We start from the raw sequence: 24,129 nt of genomic DNA on the forward strand, positions 1-24,129 counted from the left end.
GGTCTTACTCTGTGCACATCAGAAAATGGAAGTGCCACTTATCTGTGCTCTAAATTTTAATTCCATGGCTTTACTATTTGATCTTGTGCAAAAACTGACCTTGACCATGTGTAACAGTTCTTACATAAACAAAACAAGAGGTTGCGTGGCTGTGGTTGTGGCTTTATAGAGCATTGTAGCAGATGATCCCTACAGCTCTCTAGAGCTTGTGTAGTGTAGCCTGTCCTTGTGGAGTGGCATGAGGGAAGGGAATGGGGGTTAATAGAATCAGGTGCTCATGAAGAAATTATAAAATACAGCAGTTGTTTTTTCAAATGGATGGATTTTGTTGGTACTAAATAAAAATACATGAGTGGCTTTACCACAATTCTAGAATTCTCTTCCAAAACTGGCTGATGGAAGAGTGGAGTAGAATGTGAGGGCCAGTCAGTTAACTATTTGCTCTTAATGTTTTGTGGATTTAAAAGCCAATTTTGCTGATGTTAAAGTTAGATGGCGTCTTTTTTTTCCTGCTGTCTCTGGCCATAGGATGGTACTTCCTGATGGAGGGATGTTTCTGTGCTGAAACACAAGCGTTGGGCTTCACTGATCACATCTCATAGAATGCAGCGTGCTTTCAAAGGTTGCAGTGTTGCAGTCACAGGATTCCTTTCTCACTCTGAATACATCAATGTAGTAAATCTGCTACTTCAGACTGTGAGCAGGAGTGTTACTTGGGTCCTATTGCTGAAGTCCCATCAGAGTTCCTGTTGGTGTAAAGATGCAGCTCTGTGAGTCTGGTGCCCCTTTTGACACTTGTAGATAGTGTAATTTTGTTGTTTGCATGGCTGGAAACTTTAGTAGTTATGTTGTCTGTGCAGAAGGTAATGTGTAATGCATTAAATTGAATAGTGGGAAAGAAAGTATCAAGACCTTAATAAAAATAATACTTCCTTCATCAGAACAGTTCACACTCATTTGCAGAGATGTGGGGAATAGCATTTACTAAAAATTAGATGAAGAGTGTGGTTTTGAGCATGTGTGTGTTCTGTAAATGTTATGATCAGCGTCTTCACACATAATTTTTCAAGATATTCTGATTGATACTACACATATTTCCCCATATGGACAAGTTTGAATTCACAACAGAGAATTCAACACTTACTTTGAATATTTAGAAAAGATTTATACTGGAAGTGAATGTCTGCCAACAGTAATTCGGCTGAAAGATGAACGCTCTGTATTTTTTGTTGGGAAAAATGACAGCTTTTCAGTGTTTGAAAATGTGAAATAAACGTAGTGAGAGAATAAAAGAAAAAAATCTTGAACCTAATGCTTCCGCTGTGAATTCTGTTCTTGAATTTGAAGCTGAGTTTGGGGTTTTTTTCAGTTTAGGGCTGGTTTACATCTATTCCTACTTGGTTTCCAATTGTAGGGCTTCAGAGTTTTTCCTTCAGCGTGTTTTTTGAAAGTCTTAGAAGTACTTTGGGTGAATTTGATGGGTAGAAGACTTGTTATAGGTTGTTGTTTTAAGTGTTTTGTAAAATTGTTACATAATATGACTTGCATTTAAAATATTATTACAGCCAATGCTGTTGATGATGGTTGGGTTATGGAGCAATGAGGCAAGACGTGCAAAGGTCCAAGGTGGCAAGAAAAAATGGCATTTGTCAAGGCTAAAAAAGAGACAGTTTTGGTAGTCACGATGCAAGATGAGGCAGAAGGCTGTACAAAGTTGATGCTAAGATTGAAGTTTAGGCGTACTCCTAAAAAGTGCCTCTTATAATTAGTCAGGAGAAAGTATTTGTATTCAAAGCTCATATTCTATGGTCTGTTCAAAAAGGCTGAACTTTATTTGGATTGGCACCATTTGCTTTGGTGAAAGTAACAGTGTCTGCAGCATGTCCCCAGTTGTTTTATTAAACCTTTCAGGAATAAATATTGGATTATAACTCCAGGGGCTATTTAGATTAAATATTATAATATAAATTTTATATGTCAGCCAAGTCCTGAGTTCTGAAAGACTATGAATTACAAATTGAGCTTGGTTACTAGCCAATAGCAGGAAGTCTTAAGCAAGCTGGAGTTCAGTGTTGTCTGCAACCTTTTGACTGTTACTGATGGCTCTTTTACGGAAGAGAGATGTGCACAGCAGCTCTGAACTCTAAAGAGAGATAGCAGAAATTCATAAAAGAAATACCTGAACCCTGAATTATAGACCTAATAGTCATGTTAACATTAGAAATGTCAACATGCATTTTAAAAGTGCATGTTAAAATGTAGAGTCAGAACTCTTGAGATGCTCAGCAGAAGTTGAAAGAGGCAAGGTATCTGCCAATTAAAAGTTAAGTGAATTGTCAAGAGGGGAGATCCTAAAAGGTTCTCAAGCAGTGTTTCAGTGAAGTGTAGAAAACTGATCCGTGTATTTATTTGGTTGTGTTTTACCATCTAACCCCTCACCAGTTCATTTTTGGGTTTTTTACTGAGGGAGTTCAAAACCATATGCAGGACACCGCTGACGTGAGGCTTGCTTATGTGAATTACCTTTTGCAGCCCCTTTTAGTTATTTAGTAGAAACTTCCCACTGCGTTTTAAACTGCATCACCATGTGTGCACACACACCCCTCCAGGATAATGGCTCTCTGGTTGAAAGACTTCTGACAGAAAAACTCAAGTGTTTGAGGGGAATGAACTAGTGATATATTGGGATATATATAAGGGAAAAAGAGGCTATTAGGGGTTGCTTGGGAAAGTTACTACCTAAGAGTGGAATAGAAAGGAGAGAGAATTAGATCTTATTTTGATCATTAGCTTAAAGTGACAAGTAATGTGCCGAAGGGCAAAATGATAAGCAGATGAGTACAATCCCTACTTTGAACTAACAAAGAGCTTTTTAACCTTTTTAGCATAGATGTATATATCTATTTTTAAGCTTATTTAACATCTTAAAGCATAGCATCTCTAACTTGCTTATTGCAGACGTGTCTGTAGAGTGACAAAAGGACAAAAAAAATCCAATCTGATGGCACTTTAAAAGACAGGGCGGTTCCCCCTTCCCTTGACATGGGCCTGTTATTTTGTGAGGCTCTGGAACCAACACTGAGGATGATCCAGCAAATTTATACTTGTTGGAAGGAATCGTGGAGAGTAGAGACCTCTGTAGTATAAAAGCTGTACTTACGTAAAAATTCAGTAGAGGGCAGAATGAAACCTCTAAATGAGGGAACCCAACGTAGCTGTTCACTGCAAAGCAGGAAAACAGAGTTAAAAGATGGGATGCCACTAGTTAGAGAGAGAGCATTCAGACTTTATATAATGCTTAGCTGCATGCAAGCTAAAGATCTAATGCCTTACAACACAGAGGAAAATCAGGATACCACTGTCATACTGACTGGATGCAGATCTGCAGTTAAGCCTCCTGTTTAGCATTCCAGATCTGTAACTCAACACATAGTCATTGCATTAGGTTCTCCTGCTTTATATGCCTTCAGACTTTATAAATGTCTACAAGAACTTTTATTCTTCCTAAAGCTACTTTTTGTTGTGCTTTCTAATACTTAAGTAGCAGAGGAGTGTAGTAGTGAAGACTGCTGTGTAAGTACCTATGAGGATTTATTCTACTTTGCAGACTTACACTAAATTTGTTTCACCAAGAACAAGAGTAGTTTAAATAAAATAAGGGTTAAAAAGTGACTGTCTCCACTTATATCTGTATTGAACTGTAGTAATGTGATCAATTTAAAAATTATAGTATAGCGTTTACTAAGTGAAGATATTATAGAGATTAGACATGATGGAGATTGGAGTGGGCAAAGGTTTTAAGGTAATTTCTCTACAAGAGTTTACTCTTTCATTTGTTTCGTTTGTGATTTTTTTACCGTCATCTTAATAAGTTTTACCATGACTTATTTTGCATTGCTCCCTTTAACCTAAATTGTATTACATATATATATATATTCTAGACAGCCCTAAGTGGTAGAGAAGATTAGACAGCTAGCGATGCCCAAACTTCAAGTTATAATGGAGTTTCTTAGTTTGGAATAAATAACAGATTGTATTGCGGACACTGCAAAAGCAGTAAAGGTCAAAATACAAATTCTAAGTGCTCATTCGTACACTCTAAAAGTACTAATACAAAGACTAAAAGGTCCCTATACACAGTCATTTTGCTGTCCATGAATAGTGACTGTATGCTGTGCTGAGCCACTGCAGTTGCCAAAAGGTCTATAGTTATATTTTACGTTGAGTTTAGGAAAAACATGTATTGCACTCTTATTACAATGATTTTAAATGTGTTCCCAGCTTATTACGGAATCACGGAATTGTCAGAGTTGGAAGGGACCTCTAGAGATCATCTGGTCCAACTCTCCTGCTAAAGCAGGAACACCTAGAGCACGTTACTCAGGACTGCATCCAGGCGGGTCTTGAAGATCTCCAGAGAAGGGGACTCCATGACCCCCCTGGGCAGCCTGTCCCAGTGCTCTGTCACGGTCACCATAAAAAAGTTTTTTCTCGTATTTGAATGGAACTTCCTATGTTCCAGCTTGAGCCCATTGCCCCTTGTCCTATTGCTGGAAACCACTGAAAAGAGTCCGGCTCCAACATCCTTCAACTCACCCTTTAGATACTTATAAACATAAATAAGGTCTCCCCTCAGTCTTCGCTTGTCAAGGCAACCTATATATGTTATCTCTTCCATTGTGTTTTTCTTATTTTGGTTTATTAGCTTGGCTAGATGTTTGTTGTTTTTTTTTAAATAAAAATACCATCAATATGTTCTTTAAAAGAACAATTTAAATCTGAAAAAAAGTTTTGATTTTTGTTAAAATGATAATTAGCAAAAATGTAAGCAGTATATTAAACTAAGCTGTTTGGATGACATCTCTGTACGTTTGCTTTTTAAACAATCTGAAAGGTGAGCTGGAAAGGATTGCTGAAAGTTTGGTTTGTGTCCTTGTAAAATTCTTCTGTATATACAGTACAACCCTCAAAGTTTGCTTGATTTGACAACGAAAGTGACAAAAATGTAAATTAATTCTCTGATTGCATAGAAATGTGTCTTGGGAGTGGAAAAAAAACATGCCCATGGATTTTCATTGGAAACTCTCTTGTGGTATAATTAATGTGGTTTTTTTAAACAATAAAAAACCAAGTAAAAATGCTTTAAATTCATCCGTATTTTCATATTGTGTCTGGAGCGTTTCTGGTAGAACTGAGAAAATAGTGTAGTCTACGTATAGTATACCTGCAATTCCCTCAAGTGCTTTCTGACCTCTTTTACAAAAAAACTTACACTAAAGATTTTGCTATCTTATATCCACCCCCGTTCTTGTATTTTAATTTCTCTGGTAGCTCAGAAAAAGTTACTTGTAACAGGATAACTCTTTTTATATAAATTATCCAGATGAAAGTTTCATCTAACGGCATCTCTGGCTTTCCTACGGCAGATATCCACAGCAGCCTTTGCTGTACCTATATTGGCCTCGCTTGCTACTTCTGTGTTTTCCAGTGATCTCCCATTTCTTTTTTGCACGTTAGCACATATCCAAACCCATGAATTTGAGGTAGTCACACAGACCAACTCTGTGATATTAGAAGATCCTGAACTTTCATTGTCCTTAGTAACAAAAGCAAGTCTAACCAATCTCTACTTCCTAGTAATCACTGCAATGCAAAAGTTTAGCAGAACAGATGCAAGAGAGAGGGTGCTCCTGCAGCGCATCAGGTGTACGCCAAAGCTGATCTTAATTATAACAGAAGTACAAAAGCTTGCTAAACAAAACTTCTAACATTGTAATGAGAAGCTAATATATGTTTTTCCTCAAGAGGCCACTAGAGCACTCTCTTTATATCTGAGGGCTTGTTAATTGCTTGCCATGAGACAGACGTGCCTTCAGGAACTAAATGGACGTCCAAGAATCCCAACCAGGAGTATGTCCTGAACAGCCAAGATCTCTTCAGCTCAGTTTACAGCCAGCTGGAGATACTACTAAATAGTTAGCCAGAACATGACAGCGCTGAAGAGGAGACCTTATCCCAGAAGTGTTTGTGTGTCATTTCATAGTATAGCTTCTATTCAGTCACTGACCACATGAGATTCTTACAGCAGAGAACAGCTATATTTGTCCTTAGACATCGCCATATTTATTTTTTTTCTCATGGCACTTTTAAGAGAAAGCTAATGTAGAAATTGAAGATGCTTTAAAACATCTTCTGCCCCCGGCCGCCACAAAATTCTTGTGCTGCAGACCAGCTGCTTTTCTACATTGATATCTGAAGGTTCTAGCTTCTGTCCTTTATGTGCTTTTACAGCATCGTGCAACAGCATGAAAAATACAAAATGCACTAAAATGAAGAAACAACTTTTCAAAAGTCACTAGGTGCAATTGTGGGTAACATTTAGGTTTCTGTCTAGACTTCCTTATGATCTGCATGGTTTTAACAACCTAGGGTTACAGGGGCAATTGTGGTTATATAGCTCCAGTAATTTCTTTAAGTATATAATAAATGGATAATAAAATTGTGTCTCATATCCATAGGCTGACACACTTTCTCCTGCTGCCTGTTGAGTGCACAGGGTACCAGAACTTTCTTTCACTAATTACGTCTTAAAGGACAGATTTATCTGTATTTATCTTCTGTTTTAGAGAGATGAAACAACTACAGTTTCATATTTCTTTGGACCTCCAACCACATTTATTGTGCACTTTGAGTTGTCTGTCCTTTGCAATGCTGAGCCAAGTAATTAAAATAATACAATTGAGCAGCTGCACCCATTACCCCTTTAACAATATTAATTTATTTTAAATCAATTTACAAAGTGTATGCTATATTATCTGTTATATTGCCTTTTATACATCCTGCTGTTACCATTATAATACTTGTCTCATTTATTCTTGTAGTGCTGCTGGATAGTAGTGTAATCCAGTAATTACTGGTACTTTAAAAGTCTCTCCTCTGTTCATTTAGATAAGTGAAATAAAGCACCTACCTATGAAACACAGGGTCATTAGGAAGATTCCAACCATATTTTGAAAAACCTGTTTTCTTTTATTCTCTCAAATATAAGCCTTTTCTTAATATCAAGCATCTAGCAAAAAGTTTTTTTAAAAGTGGAAAAGCAATAAGTAAGCTGTTTCACAGAATATTAGCTAGAACCATACCATCATCTGTGCTTACAAGGTTCAGGACCTTTTCAGGATCTACCGTAGAGGGTTAGGGAACCTTCTCTTTGACCAGCCGTGTTTTGCATCATGGAGAAAAACCCTTTAGTTAAAGAGTTCCAAGTTAATTTGAGGATATAGGAACAAAAAAAGTGGTGTGGCAGGTCTTGTCAGTTGCCCCAGTGGTTCCCCTGCTTTAAAGCCATCGGTGACATTCTGTTTTTAAGTCTTATATGGTGCACCTAACTCTGTGAGCAGAGGCCTTGAAACTCACTTAAAAATCACAACTATGATAGCTATTGACTGATGAGTGTTGAACATGCAGTAGTGACCCCATTGCTGCTTCACATTAAGGATTATTCCCACTCCTAGGAAGCCATTTCATATGCCAGTGTTCTGCAGCCATTGCAGTGAATCAGAGGAGTGGTACAGTGTTACTTCTGTGCTGTCAGTAGGTGCTGGACAGCAAAACCTAGACATGCTACTATAAATACATTATATAGAATGGGAAAATTCAGAAAAGAATTCTTCTGTAGAGAAGCAAGAAGAAACTGAACAAGTGTCTCCTTTTAAGGCTGTTGGAATGCAGAGTCCTGCTAATAACATTAATGAACCAAAATCAGAGTGCTGAGCATGGTTTCCCCCATGCTGTACGGTGGCATTTTTCAAAGGTTGTTTGGAACAGGTATTTCTCAATAGGATATCATCCACTGAAAACAAGTGAACAGTGGAAGTTCAAGAGCTCCCAAATTCCCATAGATGGATGGGTATTCTTTGCTGAGTCTGCTGGCTGGATCTTGTGAAAATCTACTTAAGGCAGATGCTCAGTGTTGTATACTATTAGTGAGAGGGGAAAACAGGCCTGTGTGGAGAGTGTTATCACTCAGGAAAGGAGTGTAAGTGGCAATAGGCAAGCAATGTAGTTGTCTTCTTCCAATTTGTTGTTACAATTTCTATAAATCAGTAAGGTAGTTGTTAAGAAGGCACTCTGTCATTTGCCACTTGAGTTGTGCTGTTTTCACTACTTTTTGTTTTGAGAAGCAATTGCATTTGGATCTAAGAAATCAGCAAGAATCTCAGGTTCTCGTAAAATCAGAGCTATCACAAGCAGTTGCTACTTCCAGTGAGTTCTTACAGGAGCTGGACTCATTGAGAGGCAGTACCTGTAGCTGATTTACTGCTCTATAAGCAGCAGTACTTCTTGTCTCCCACTGTGTTCATAACTCAACAGGAGTGAGTAATTGCTTGCTTACACAGAGACTAAAGTTCCCTTTTCCCCTGTTGATGAAATACCCCTGTTTATATGAGTCCAACAAAAGTGTGTGTCTGTGCTTAATCTGCAAATCGAGGTTCCCAGGGACCTGGGGAAGCATTTCTGCAATATTTTCCCCACATCAAACTTTAATTCTAGTAACTGTAATTAATTCAGACACAATGATAACATAAAAGTGCTAGAATACATACAGGCAGGAATGTTCCAACTCATGCATTGGGTTATGAAACTTTTCTCTCTTGGAAGAGAACACTAATTCAGAGTTGAAGAACTTCTAAGTTATTCAGAAAAACTCTCCCATTAGTGTGTCAGTATCCAAAGGGGAATTTATACCAATAACTTTTCCAGTAAGCAAGGTTTCAGACGGACCAAAAATCCTAATAATGTTGGTTTGCTGTTCTTGATATTTCTCTAATTGTGCCTTCTACCTACTTTAGCAGTGTCATCAATATGATCAAGACATATATTTGAAAGGTGGGGAACTAGTGGAAGATACAAACCTTATCATTCTTTTCTTGTTACATATCTGGAAAGTAGTAAAGGGTATGTATGGCTTCATTTTTTTTTATGTTCTTGATATTTCTCTAATTGTGCCTTTTTTCTACTTTAGCAGTGTCATCAATATGATCAAGACATATATTTGAAAGGTGGGGAACTAGTGGAAGATACAAACCTTATCATTCTTTTCTTGTTACATATCTGGAAAGTAGTAAAGGGTATGTATGGCTTCATTTTTTTTTAAACTTCTTCCCATGTAATGAAGTATTGGTACTTTTCAGCGGCCTAGACAAACTCATGATCAAAACCCCTGATTGAAATGCATCTACAGCTATAGGTGAAAGGGAAGTAGACATGAAGATTACAGTGGAGTTTCAATTAAACTTCAATGATTTCTAGTTTGGATCAAGAATTGTTATGATACTGAAAACATAAAAGCATCAGAAGGACTTTAAAGTTGTAATATAACTGACTTAATGGCATTTGTTACATAAAATCAATTGGTGGCACTTTTCTTGGAGGGAAGGAAAATCAGTTCTGTAACTTGCAGTCGTATAAAGGAAAAGAGTATTTCATTCAGTAGTTCAAAGTATGCATTTGGGGGGGTGAGGGAATGACTTCTTGACACCTGTACATGCCACGTAAAATTTCTCTCTTTTGTGGGAAATGTCTCAATGGTTCTTTTGAACTTTCAGGAGTAACTGCTCTGTATTTAAAATCATAAAGTTAACTGGGTTATCCAAAGTTGTAAAATATTTTTTGCATTGTAGTATTTCTGAAATCGCAGTACAGTTTTGCTCCTGTTAATACATGACATGCAACAGTACCACCCCCCTTACTAACAGATGTATACTGGCAAGTTGTTATGGTCAGGTTTTAAAGCTATTGATTATTAGTAATTATTAGTGATTTTTTTTTACTGTATGAACTTTTAGTTCAAAATAGTATAGAACATAAGAAATTACACCAGAACTAAGAATTTATTGACATCAAAATTTTATTTTAATTGCACTTAAGTAAGTTCGTACTACATTTATGCAAGCTCAAAGTATCACTCAAACTATTAGTTGCTACTAGAAGTGAAGTTTCAAGGGTAACTTTTCAGTAAGTGTGCCAGATCATGCAGATAATAGCAGTAGATAGCACTAAGTATCTAAAAATGTTTTTAAAGAGTAGCATGAGCATTTTAGCTGTGAGGAGCAGAGTCTGTTAAGTGAAGGAGCCATTTTAGTTCAGAATGCTGAAGAAGTGTGATCTAAAATTATGTGCTTAATTCTAGGAGGTAACAATTTCTGCCATGCAAGATAAGGAAAACCTTTTAAAGTTGAAGAATGAAAGGCAATTTAAAATTTGAAATTTCAAGTGGCATTGAAGCAAATAGAAATCAGATTATAGAAATGTGATTTGTTTGCTCTGTTCTTGTTTCCCCTCTGTAGAAACCTCAGCCACACTTCATCAAAATGCAACGGAGTCTATTACATACTGCATCTCAGCTGGCACAGGGGACGTGTTTGGTTTTTCCTCGCACTAGTATCTTTCAGTGCTTAAATGGACCATCAGTGTTGTCAAATGTTGGATGCAAAGTGATTTTGGCACTGGACCCTCCTAAACGATGTCTTCATGCAGGTGCAGCACGCCTTGCCTCAAAGAAAAGTGCTTTTTCGTCACAGCCAGCAGACAGTCCCCAGAAAGTACCTGAAGAAAGAAGTCCTTTGCCTTCGGCCACTGACACACCCAAGCAGAGCCCTGTAGAGTCAGATTCTTCAGATCCTGATCCATTACAAGACAAATCAATTAGTCTCGTTCAGAGATTCAAGAAAACATTTAAACAGTATGGAAAAGTCATGATTCCAGTGCATCTTCTCACTTCCACTGTATGGTTTGGATCCTTTTACTATGCAGCCATGAAGTAAGTTGATACTTTGTTGCAGTGCCCAATACTGCTGTTCAATTGAGACTGACTTTCACGGGTGAAAGGACATATAAATCATTATTACATGTTAAAAAGTGCCTATATGTGTAATAGGTAAGTGAGGCTGTATTTTAAAATGAAGCATAAGATTTATATTGAAAGTATATAGGATTCATTAGAGTGTCACATACGTACTGTTATGCAGTTATTGCTGTGTACCAGATATGTTGCTAACATTTGAAGGAATGCTTGTCTCCCCAAAATATAAACAGCATTGAAATTATTAGTGACCTCTCACAAGGTAAAGACAGGCACTTTGAATCCTGATTATGAATTGCTAGGTGAGATCTTAATAGGCTTGTTCTTTTTTTGCTGTTGGACTTGAGGGATATTTCACCACTTCCTCCCCTTTCTTCCCCAGTCCTCCCTCATCATTAGACTTTCATGCCACTCACCTCGCTCTAAGCTCCTCGCAATCCACGTCTATTTTTTCCTTTTTTATTTGTTTCCTGTCTTTCCTGCCTTCCACTAAAAAATTGCTGCTGTAGGCCAGATGTTTTAATTGGAAATTAAATATTTGTGTGGCTAAAAAAAAAATAATAAGTATACTAATTTTAGTTTCTTTCAGCTGTAGCATGTGCCAATTACAGTTCTGGAAAATGGCATTCATTAGAAAAAAAACCTAATATATGGTTATGAGCTGCTAGTTCAGATGAGACACATTTTATCTATCTGTAAAAGGTTTGCTAAATGTGAGCAAATGTTTATCTCTGGATTGCTAGTGTTCTACATTTAGTACTAGAAAGCATGAAACAACAACAGTTTGTGGCAGCAAGGATGGGGCTTTGACATCAGAATGCCTTACCACACAAGTGTTTGTTTTAGTTACTCTAACCAGCTGGCATAATTGCCCTTTCTAGGAGCTATAGATCCAAATGTCATTCTAAATTTAGCTCATGTCAGAGGAATAAAGGTCTTGAGCTATAAAAATATTTTGCTTTGGATGAATCCAGGTTGATGCTTACATCTAGACGTTTCAGATTGAGTGAAGATTACTCTTCTTCAAACACTTAACTGCTAAAATAAGTATTTGATGGATTAAAACAACTGAAATATTTAAGTAGAAGCTAATTATAACAGCTTCAGTTTATTGTGCCACGGGATCAGCACCCTCTTGAAGTGGAAAAATAACTTTCAGAATGACTGCTTATGATATGGGATTAAACAATGGTGGTTTATGAAATAACATGGTTAATGCTGTCTTTCAGATCTTACTAGGTCTCCATTTTCTACTCTGGGGAGAGGCCTTCAGATTGTAGGCTCTGGTAACTATTAGTAAATTACTGCCTCTTACTATTCCTGATGCTAAAGCGATTATATGCATAGATTATATGCTTAAAATATGAGATAGAAATGGATAATGATATTAATAATACATCATTTCTAAATATTGGAAAGTCAGGTCTTCTATAACTGCATGTAGTTTTCTACCGTAATGGAAAGATAGGCTGTGTTTTTTTTCTTTGCTGCTGATGTTAGGTTTCCTGGTTTTCAAATAGAAAGAAATTGTGATAGGGGCTCCCTCCACCCATCTTGCCACCTTATATTGATAAGATAGAATAACTGGACACAAGACCCCTGTAGTCTTGTCCATATAATGTGTTGCTTCATTTTCTTGCACCACATTCCATTTATTTAATACATTTAATAGTGAATGGAGGACACTGAAGTGTGGATTCTGTGCTTCTGTACATGCCACAGATTAGTCTGAAATTTTAAAAAGAAAAAAAAGTAATTTTATGCAAAAGAGAACATGAAGTTGAACCTGCACAACTGGAGCCTGAATAGCTGTCTTGCCACCATTGTGTCAACTTAGCTTCAAACATAATAAACTGGGACGCAGGTAAGTTGGTAGCTACTCAGCTGGACAGGGATAATATAAATGGGTCAGCTCTTGGAATGCTGAAAACGTTAATTTGCCTGTATGTACAGAAATATAAATCCTGTAAGTATATTGATTAGATAAAAAAATACTTTGCTATCAAATTACAAAGTTTGTATAATAGAGCTGAAGAATGGAAATAGTACTGTAAATCACTGTTCAGGTTTTAGATCCCAATTCAGGTTGCAAATTTTTTCTCTTTTATAGAGGAGTGAATGTTGTTCCATTCCTAGAATTGATTGGTTTACCAGACAGCATAGTAAGCATCCTGAAAAATTCCCAGAGTGGAAATGCACTAACTGCATATGCATTGTATAAAGTAAGTATAATTATAATTTGTAAATAAGCTCTAAATCTTGCCTGGTGAGCTAAACAGGGTCTATTGTTTACATCAAAAAGAATTAATGCTGTTTTCTCTCTTTGATAATTAACACATTCATTTTTGTAGTAAAAACAGTGACATGCAAGTTGACATGGGCTCTATGTTCCTTTAAGGAATCTATATTTCTAAAATAACTTCTTTGTTTGGTGCAAAACTATTGTCTGCCCTCAGAGATTTAATTGCGATTAAGTTACGCCTCTGTTATATCCCTGACATAATTAACAGGGACAAAGTCTAAATACTTGATGATTTCTGGATAAAAGTACAGTTATTTTGATCTCAGAGGATTTGTTAGTTTATCTTCCTACCTTAGTTTCTCCATCATTGACAAGTACTTTTGCTGTCCATTTGAATCAATTATTTACATTCAGGTTTGGGTCTCTGTATTGCTTGGGAAACCTGAAACATGTCAGACCATGCAAAACCCAAAGTACTGTATTCGCTTCAAATGCCACTCATCTGTTTTGTTTCCAACTGTGATGTGCTGCTTATCTGTTATTTAAAGGGGTTATTTTCTGAAACAAAATGTGAACACACTACTCTTACCAATTATTCCTGTGCCTAAAAGAGACCAATAAACAAATGTAGTTAAATATAAAGACTTTGTTATAGCTGGGAGATCTGGCAGTGTTGGAAGAAACATTCAAGATGTGGAAGCATTAGAGTAGGTTGCAAAGGGAAAATTGAGCAGACTTTAAAGTTCTGAAATAACAGGTTAGTGTATGAGAATAATGAACTTGGTTTGTGTCTTGGATTAGCTGACTTCTTAAGGTCTCTTAGCTCTAGTTCTTTATGTGCGGGTCCTAGTTTTGGACTGAAAGGTGCCTATACTGTTGTGAATTTTAGAATTTCACAGAATCATAGAATGGTTAGAGTTAGGAGGGAGCTTAAAGATCATCTAGTTCCAACCCCCCGCCATGGGCAGGGACACCTCCACTAGACCAGGTTACTCAAAGCCCCATCCAGCCTGGCCTTGAATGTTTCCAGGAAGGGGCATCCACAAGTTCTCTGGGCAACCTGTTCCAGTGCCTCACCAACCTCACAGTAAAGATTTTCTTCCTAATACCTAATCTAAATCTCCCCTCTTTCAGTTTAAAACCGTTTACCCTCATCCTATCACTAGACTCCCTGATAAAAAGTCCCTCCCCATCTCTCCTCTAGGCTCCCTTTAGGTACTGGAAGGCTGCTATAAGGTCTCCCCAGAGCCTTCTCTTCTCCAGGCTGAACAACCCTGACTCCCTCAGCCTGTCTTCATAGGAGAGGTGCTCCAGCCCTCCTCTGGACTTGCTCCAACAAGTCCATGTCCATATGTTGGGGGCATCATAGCTGGATGCAGTACTCCAGGTGGGGTCTCACCAGAGCGGAGGGGCAGAATCACCTCCCTTAACTTGCTGGCCACACTTCTTTTGATGTAGACCAGGATGTGGTTGGCTTTCTGGGCTGCAAGCGCACATTGCTGGCTCATGTTGAGCTTCTCATCAACCAACACCTCCAAGTACTCAAGACTGCTCTCAATCCAACCTGTATTTGTGCTTGGGATTGCTGGGACCCATGCACAGGACCTTGTGCTTGGCATTGTTGAACTTCATGAGGTTTGTACAGGCCAACCTCTCGAGCCTGTTCAGGTCCCTCTGGATGGCATCCCTTCCCTCCAGTGTGTCAACTTTACCACACAGCTTGGTGTCATTGGCAAAGTTGCTGAGTGTACACTCAGTCCTACTGTCCATGTCACCAACAGAGATGTCAAACAGCACTGGTCACAGTACCGACCCCTGAGGAATGCCACTCATGACTGGTTGCCACTTGGACATTGAGCTGTTGACCACAACTCTTTGAGTGGGGCTGTCCACCCAATTCTCTGTCCACCAAGTGGTCCGTCTGTCAAATCCATGTCTCTCCAATTTAGAGACAAAGATGTCATGTGGGACAGTGTCAGATGCTTTGCATAAGTCCAGGTAGATGATGTCAGTTGCAATTTAAGGTACATCTTCTTGTCAGTATTTCCTCTTTGCTTATATGGCTCAGTGTTCATATACTGTCTGTTCTGAATTGCATTCTGAGATGTATAATGCTCATCCCACAAGATGCACAGGGAGGGTTTCTTTTTTAAAATGGAATGCCTGTGCTGATTTTGTCAAAAGGATACTTTAGGCAAAAGGTATGCTTTTCTGGGGGGTGCACTGTAAATTGGTTTATTTCCATATAAATAGAGGATCTTTTTAGTATCTGACAGTGGCCAAAAATAATTTCACTCAAGACTGCTCTCAATCCAACCTGTATTTGTGCTTGGGATTGCTGGGACCCATGCACAGGACCTTGTGCTTGGCATTGTTGAACTTCATGAGGTTTGTACAGGCCAACCTCTCGAGCCTGTTCAGGTCCCTCTGGATGGCATCCCTTCCCTCCAGTGTGTCAACTTTACCACACAGCTTGGTGTCATTGGCAAAGTTGCTGAGTGTACACTCAGTCCTACTGTCCATGTCACCAACAGAGATGTCAAACAGCACTGGTCACAGTACCGACCCCTGAGGAATGCCACTCATGACTGGTTGCCACTTGGACATTGAGCTGTTGACCACAACTCTTTGAGTGGGGCTGTCCACCCAATTCTCTGTCCACCAAGTGGTCCGTCTGTCAAATCCATGTCTCTCCAATTTAGAGACAAAGATGTCATGTGGGACAGTGTCAGATGCTTTGCATAAGTCCAGGTAGATGATGTCAGTTGCAATTTAAGGTACATCTTCTTGTCAGTATTTCCTCTTTGCTTATATGGCTCAGTGTTCATATACTGTCTGTTCTGAATTGCATTCTGAGATGTATAATGCTCATCCCACAAGATGCACAGGGAGGGTTTCTTTTTTAAAATGGAATGCCTGTGCTGATTTTGTCAAAAGGATACTTTAGGCAAAAGGTATGCTTTTCTGGGGGGTGCACTGTAAATTGGTTTATTTCCATATAAATAGAGGATCTTTTTAGTATCTGACAGTGGCCAAAAATAATTTCTTGATATTAAAAATACATTTGCTAGGTAAAATCGTCCTGTTTTATTGATATGGTTTGTTCTTTGGTTTCTTTAAGATTGCAACTCCTGCCAGATATACTGTGACTTTGGGAGGAACGTCCATCACTGTTAAATATCTACGTAAGAATGGCTACATGTCCACACCACCACCAGTAAAGGAATATCTACAAGATAGGATGGAGGAAACAAAGGATAAAATCACAGGGAAGATGGAGGAAACAAAAGATAAAATTACAGAGAAGATGGAGGAAACAAAGGATAAAATTACAGAGAAGATACAAGAAACCAAAGATAAAGTTTCATTTAAAAAAATTAAGGACTAAGGAAGATGCTTAATTTTGGGGTATATCAAACTTAGCACTTTAACCCTTTGTGAGGCAGGATATACAAAGTGCACTTCTGAGCTTTGTTTTTCCTTCTTTTTTTTTTCCCTTGTCTGGAGACTACAGTTGCTCTGTGGATTTAAAAATTGTGTATATTCAACAAGGTTAAAGTTACCGGAGGGAGAGGTGATGACAAAATTTCAATTTGCAGAAGAAAAAGTTGAATCTTAGATTAGAAGTTTGTGTGTCCATTGGTGATAGTGTTAACAGTCACTCTTCCCTCTTTTTTTTTTTTCTTTTTTAATCCCCGCCCCCTCAAAATGAAGCTGATTTATTCCAAAAGCCACTACTTTATTCTTCTTCCATCATAGTGCACAGTCATTGTTCCATTAGACTGAATCTTCCATTAAATGAAAGTGAAGATATCTCTTCTGGGAAAGGCAACATATTTTGATTTTCAGAGTATGTGGACCCAGGCCTCTTGAGTCGTGATCATCTCTCAACTTGGAGACAGACCATTATCACTGATACTGCACATGAAGGAATCAATGGATTAGCTATTCAGTCTGAATGAACTATGATGGCTACATTGACTTCAGCTGAGCTGTGATAGTTTACAGGTTGAGACTATGAATCTTCTTTCTTGGACAGTGTATCTCTTCAGAAATCTCAATTGAGAGCTATAGGAAGATGATTTAATTACAGTAGTCATACTGCCAAGTATACTTTGTTTCCTAAAGTTGATTTACAGTAGAAGAAAGGTATTAAATGAAATTAATCAATATTGTATATTAAAAACTAGGATTTTTTTATTATGTTGAAGTTTACAAAACTGTTCTATTTTGTTTTCAGAACAAAAAAATTCTGAAAGAGAAGTTTACTTGAGAAATTGGTATACTAAGGGGCTCTTTAAATACGTGCAAAGTTAGAGTTAAACCCAAAAGTTCCTCCTATTCAGGAATCCCTCAGACTTCGGTTGAACAATTTAACTAAAATAAGCATAATTTCTGAGACAGTGATCACAGTCTACCAGACTTTTCCCCCCTAGATTTTCTTAGGTCAAGCAAATACTTATTCATAGCTGAAGTTTAAAATGCTGTCTCAGAGATGTCATAAAGGACTACAGTTGAAACTGTTCTATTTGACTGAGCGGGCAAACTTCTGTCATGGTTTTATTCAAATGTAGGCTAAAATGAAGTGTTTTTTCCCTGTTTCTAGGGATCTAGATCTCTCTTTGTAGCAACTCTCTGCTTATGTATCTTGTTTAACAGAGGTGTGTTTTTGCAGAGGGATATGGGGAAGCAACAGAGTTGGACCCCGAGCATTGTAATTGACTGGAGTAAAAGAATATAGCTGATGAAGTATCAGCTCTGCCTCATGTTTTCAGTCAAGTCACTGAGGGCCTCTCCATGTTTAAGTAAGTTGAACTTCATTAATTTGATTGTGCAGGATTGATTACATATTTCTCTGCCTCTGTCCACATGTCAGATAGTAACTGCAGTCTACTGCTTACCTCACAGGGATGTTGTGAGGAATAATCATTGTATATTCAGTGCCCTGAAGATGTAAAGTGCCATGTTTCAGATAAATATTAAAAAATAATTCTGTGAACTCTTCTGCTGAGATGAGCAGTACTGTAGGATTTGAGTTAATAGATGCTTTTCTTTTTTTCTATTTTAATGTACTTTTCCTTACTGCATCCCTTGTGCATGTTCTTCCCCTGCGCATGTTGGCATTTGTTCTGGTTTTCCATTTTCACAGGCAGTGGTGCCTGTGTCCTGCAGTACCCTGCAAACCCTGAAGTCTGCCCCAGGAATACTGCATGGTCATCCTCTCAGTCTGGGGCCAGATGTGGGAACCTCTTGGTGCAGCTCACAGGATCCATCTCATCTCTTCTTGGCACATGGCTGGGTGTGCACAGGGGCACCTTGGTGTCCAAGGATGTGCCTGTAGCCCCCAGGTATGTTAGAACTTGTTCGTTACACAGACACGCCCTCTTGGTACCCCTGTCCTCTTGCCCTTCCCCATGTTCAGCTGGCCTTTGACCACTCCAGCATTTAAATGATGCATCACTACCAGTTCTAAGTATGAAAGATCTCCTGGATGTAGACTGTCCTGTGTGACCATTTTAGCAGCTGTAGGAACTGCTTATAGTGACTGTTGGCAAGTGTCTCATCAATGTACTGTTAGCTCAGTTTTACAGCATGAACAGCCTCGAGGAGTTTCTGGAACAGCCGCATCCTCCAGCCAGATGTCAGTTAACAAAGCACACAATTATATGGATTGATCTACACAGAGTAGGAATGGCAATCTTCAGGACTGAAAATCTGACCTGGTGAGCTTTTGTGACAATTAGTCAAATGCTTTGTTGCACTGGTGACCTTGTCTCAAGTCAGCCTCATCTGGAATCAATGCATTGCCTCATTAGCCCAGAGACCAGCTGGGATGTTCCTGGGCCACCCAGGGAATGAACAGCGTTAGTCCACTGAGTGCCCAGCGTGTAGCCAGCTACTGCAATTTTAACTATAGGATAAAGTTAACTTTCATCCTCGTATCTCTCTTACAACTTCATTTCCATAGCTCTTGCCACAATTCTAGGGTGCAATTCTCGTTACTGATGGGTCGCTGTGTCTGGAAGCCAGTGTCTATCCCCAGTGAAGCAGAGCACATGGACTGTGCTCACAGGCTGAGCACTTGCCTCAAGCAAAAGGATGTGGTCTCTTCTTACCGGTGCCCAAGCCAGCACAGTTGGCGCACTCCTGTGTTGCAGCAGTGTCCCTCAATGTGGAGCAGCACAAGTAGGTGTCTTAGGCAACCCAGAAAGGTCAGAGGAGCAGGTGCTTGGGAAAGCAAACAGTTTGGCCACAGCACCCAGAGCTGGCACAGAGGCAGACAGCAAGTGACCTGAGCAAAGGAGTGCCCAGCAGAGCTTCCTGAACTCTCCCCAGCGGAGTGCCTGAAACAGGAGCCAAAGCTGCTGTCTGAGATGGGGATGCATGGTCAGGGCAGGGGTCAGAGATAAAATTGTGGCCCAAGATAGAGTCAGAGCCTAAGTCACTGCTCAAAATGAGGCAGGAGCCATGGTAGTGGCCCAAAATGGCTCCGGATCTTCACTGAGAGCCTGAACAGAGGTCAGAGCTGAAGTCACAGCCTGAGATGGGCCCAGAGCCAAAATTGTAGCCCAGTAAGGATCCAGAGCTGGAGTCATGGCCTGATACTGGCTGGAGCTGAAGTTGTGACCCAAGATGGGACCGGAGCTGAAGTCACAGCCAAAGTAGGGACCAGAGCTGAAGTCCCAGCAGAGCCAAGGTTGTTACCAACATTGGGCCAGGGTCCAAATATCAGCCTGAGTTAGGGCTGGAGTAAAGTCACAGACCAAGATGGGGCCAAGCCAAAATTGCAGCCTAGTATGGGGCTGCAGCTGAAGTTACAGCCTGAGCAGAGGCCAAAGTTAAAATCACAGCCCAAGATGGAGCAAGAAACAAAGTCATAGCCTTTGTCCAGCCTTTGGCTGGAGCCAAAGTCATGCCCTGGCATCCAGGGCAGGATCCAGGTTGGATCCAACGCCTCAGCCCAAGATGAGGCCGGAGCTGCAATCATGGCCTGAGAAATTGGCTGGAGCTGAGGTGACGGCCAAAAAATGGGGCCAGTCAAAATAATGGCCTAAACAGGGATCAGAGCCAGTTGTGGCTGAAGTCAGTGCCAGAGCTGAAGGTGCAGCCCAGCTAGGGGTTGGAACCCCACTAGTCGCCCGAACAGGGCTGCAGCCAAAGCTGTGACCCAGTAATGGGCCAGAGACAGAACAGTGGCCCAAGGTGGAGCTGAAGCCAAAGGCTTTTTTCTGATGGTTTCCCCTTCAGGCTGTCGGCTTAGAGCATTCATGCTGCATTCATCCTTGTTCATCACTTAACAGCAGCAACAATAGTAATTAGAGAATCATAATTATCCTCTGGCAATTATCTGACTATTTTGATGAAGATGATCTTCTTAAGAAGAAAGAATATGTCTTCATTTCATAAGCCTGCAGGGCAACATGTAGCATTAAGTTTGGGGTTGAGTTTGATTAATTGATTGGACAATGACAGAGGATGGAACACAGGGGAGGTTACACAGACTTGCTTAGGAATGAAAAAAGAGGAAAAAAAAAAAAAAAGAAACCAATTCCAATACAACAGGGAAATAGTTTCATGAAAACACATAATTAAAGAAAGATTTCAAATTGCTTCTGTGTCTGGCCAAGTGGCCAGAGACTAAACCACAATCAGAGAAGAACCTACCTCAGATAAATTCTCCAGCATTGTTTTTAAAAGTTTTTCTTATTTTTTTTTTAAATGCAGTGTTTAAAAAAAAAAAAAATAGCCTCTAAACCTGTTGCTTTTTGTGTGCAGAACTGATATAACTGAAAGCTGCTCAGGACTCCTCAGGTGCCAGATGTGAGATATCCTCATGATGTGGGGCAGCTCTGTGAGTGCCCAGAGAGCACTTACTCCTCACAGGCACGGCAGTGAACACAGGTCTCCAGCCAGGAGCCAGGGGGGTAATGGTGGTCATGATAGCACCCACCCCTGAAGGTGATGCCCCATTTCTCTAAACATTGTTCATTACCTTAAAGAACTGTCCTCCACGGGAAAACAGGTTCAAACTGGCACAACTCCTATGTCCCAGCTCCCTGAGAAAGCAAGACATGGATGGGCTTAGAGAGAAAGCAACCACTCTTAGCAAGATTTCATTTGCAACCTCTGGGCTTCAGCATTCCCCAGGAGGAACTCATGAACCACGTGGCAATATTTCTGTGTTACACGGCTTCACACTGGAGTAGCTGAAGTGTTGGGCTGCTGCCAAAAGCTGTTTCGATAATGTTGGTTCACCTATGGGCTAAACCCAGGTTTAGCATATTTAGTGCCAGACTATATGTGCCATGGCTTCCTGACACGTAAAGCAGGCATCGAGACAGCATGGGCTCCTTGCAAACTCTGCGCTCACCTGGCCCTTGTGCCTACTGATGTCTTCCCAAATGCAGCCACGGAGCAGATGGAGACAAGATGCAGATCCACTATTAGACTCTAAATACACAAGCTGCAAGCTTACCACACGGGGTTTTTTAATTATTATTTCCCATGGATTTGCCCATCAATGCCAAAAGAGTTGCCAGAGAGCTGATAAGGATGTGTGGCCGAGAGAACACAAGAGAAGCTAAGAGACGAGAAGTAACACAGTACTTGCCCTTCATGCTGAGTAGTCTCTGGGGTGAGCAGCGGGAGGTGACCTCGGCTGGCACCGTCTGGCACTTCCCGCCAGCGCCTTCCCATCCACGGGGCTGCTCTTTATCCAGGCACTCCCCGAGAGCTGACTCACAGCACCTTTCCCCCAAACGCAGGCGTCTGCACACAGCTACGGCCTTCAGCCACCTCCCAGGCGTGGCAGCCCTGCTTCAGGGCAGAAGGAGACACTTCGGAAGGATTTTAGTGGGGGAAGGGACATTTCTCAGCTTTGACTGACTGATGGCTAATGCTTCAGTTCGCCAAATACCTGTATTTCATTTTTATCCTGGATTAGATAAACCAGGAAAATGAAGATAACACACTAATTTTATATAAGGAGCATGTTCTGCCTAATGTCACTATCACTATATTTTACGCTTTCAGGTTGTTGTGCAGTAGTCCTGTATTTAAACAGTTGCACATACCTGGATAGCATGTACCTGTAAACAGCCAGTCTGCTCTAAAGCAGAAAGTAAAACTGCTGATGCACAAGCAACACTTAAACTACAGCTGCACAGTTTGCCCTGAGTACAGTTTTAATGCAGACAGGCACTTCATATCTTCCGTGTCACTGTCAGGTGGCGATTCTAGTTTCCTGCCAGAATAGAATTTTACAATAGAGGACAGTGTCTGTTTCCCCGGGCGTATGGCTGGAGCTGGCATGCATATTTTCTTCTCTACGAGCATAATACCAGCAGAACATGCAGCATCACTCAAAAGGTGAGAGGGCCTGCCTGTTGAGCAGCTAATGTAGTTATCCCTCAGCCATATGGCTTTTAACACACGCCACTGCACCTCTTGCTGAGAAGCTGTGACACCTAATATTGCACCAGCGACTACCCAAAACAAATACAGTTAAACTTTCAAGTAACTATCAGCACCCTTGATCTTGCAGAACGACGGGGGCCAAATGAACCAGTCCAATTTTGCAGTTAGTCAGTCAAGCTTTACCTGTTAGGCTTTTCCTGACAACATTAGCGAAAGTCACCAGCTCATCAGCTTCCCCACCCCACTCCCCACCAAGAGCTACGAAGTTTGCAGCTGTAGGCAAATTTTATAGCGCTTACAGTCCTAACCCCATTGCCAGGAAAGAACTAGCTCCTATACATTTTGCCATAAACCCTGCTGAACGGCTATGCAAGCACAGTTGTGCTTTTATATTTGACTTCTGTGGCTTCTTCACCAAGTAAAGCCAACTAGGGCAAACTCAGCTCAGTTTATGAAATATTCACAGTGTTCTAACACAATTGTGGGTGTATAAATATACACAGGGACACGTAATAAGCTGGAGTATTCTCACTGCTTTGAGATGAAAACTACTTTTTTTTTTTTCTTTTTCCCCTAAGAGTTTCTTGCTGCCCAGGTTTAAATGTAGGTCAAGCTGTCTGAGCCCATGTCTGTGGCACACAGAGTGGGATTAAACCAGAATTTTCCACTCAACGTGACTGTCAATCACTGTAATGTCTGCAAATGTTAAATTAATCTGGAGTGATCTGGTGTTGGCATTGAAGGGAGCTTCTGGGGCTCACGGATGGCATTTTGGCCTCCATGAAAAAGATGCCCTCTTTCTCTGGATGAGGGATGGCTACGTTCTGGCTCCTTGCTTAAACCCCTGCGACTATCAGCCAGACACAGAAAAATAGCTCTGTACAAGACAGCAGTAGGTGTGTGTTAGAAGTAAGAGAGAAACTACACCTCATGCTTGGAGGGACTGACAAACAGTGGCAATGGGAGGTTATTCCCAAGCACTGACACAGACCTGCCACAGCCTTCTTAATGTGTGTTTCCTCCTCTTCAAAATAGCTTTAGCACCTTTCTGCTACTGTTCCACAATGCACTTCATAGTGGAAACCATTAAAGCGTACAAAATATTTTACAGTAAACATATTAGTCCCTTTATTAAGGAGAACAAGCCTTCAACATACCCCTCTAGCTGCAGTCAGTACATCCACTGGCATCCCTGCAAAGCTGCCTTCGGCTTAGCGTGTGATGGACATCACTGGGACAGATCATGCGGTTCTGCCAACCTGAATAACACATTGAGGGCAACTTGGAACACCTAAGGTAAGCAGAAATAGGCGATCAAATAGTAGCAAGTACAGCACATAGTTTCTCTCTTGTATTTTGAAACATTCCAGGGACAAGTAACGTTAATCACTATAAAGGATACTGAGAAACTCAGCTCATCAGTTTTACCACGTGAAGAATTTGGTACCTCAGCTCTAATCCCCACTCTCAGGAGCAATCACTTGGCAGTCAATCTGTAAAAAAAAATAATGTAGAAAACAAGCAAAGAAAAAAAAAAGTGCAAGTTTTTATCCTAATCAGTGCTAGACTTCTGTGAAAGTGGCACAATGCAAACTGCACAAAAGCA

At 40.1% G+C, this 24,129-nt stretch overlaps 1 protein-coding gene across 2 annotated transcripts; it reads left to right on the top strand.

Annotated features, from left to right (window-relative positions):
- Nucleotides 1-8,941: 8,941 nt before the first annotated feature.
- FAM210A (family with sequence similarity 210 member A) lies at nt 8,942-18,133 on the top strand. 2 transcript variants are annotated; one of them, XM_014938739.1, is made up of 4 exons: nt 8,942-8,958; nt 10,350-10,822; nt 12,975-13,086; nt 16,228-16,620. In XM_014938739.1, exons 2-4 carry the CDS (start codon nt 10,374-10,376, stop codon nt 16,492-16,494), a joined length of 828 nt encoding a protein of 275 aa, XP_014794225.1. In that variant the 5' UTR covers nt 8,942-8,958; nt 10,350-10,373; the 3' UTR covers nt 16,495-16,620. The 2 variants fall into 2 exon arrangements, with proteins under 2 accessions (XP_014794225.1, XP_014794224.1); XM_014938738.1 differs by lacking the exon at nt 8,942-8,958 and adding an exon at nt 9,024-9,131 and having other exon boundaries at nt 16,228-18,133.
- The last annotated feature ends 5,996 nt before the right edge of the window (nt 18,134-24,129 follow it).

This window comes from Calidris pugnax, unplaced genomic scaffold, assembly GCF_001431845.1.
Source record: "Calidris pugnax isolate Ruff unplaced genomic scaffold, ASM143184v1 scaffold13, whole genome shotgun sequence".
In the NCBI taxonomy this organism is placed as follows: Eukaryota; Metazoa; Chordata; class Aves; order Charadriiformes; family Scolopacidae; genus Calidris; species Calidris pugnax.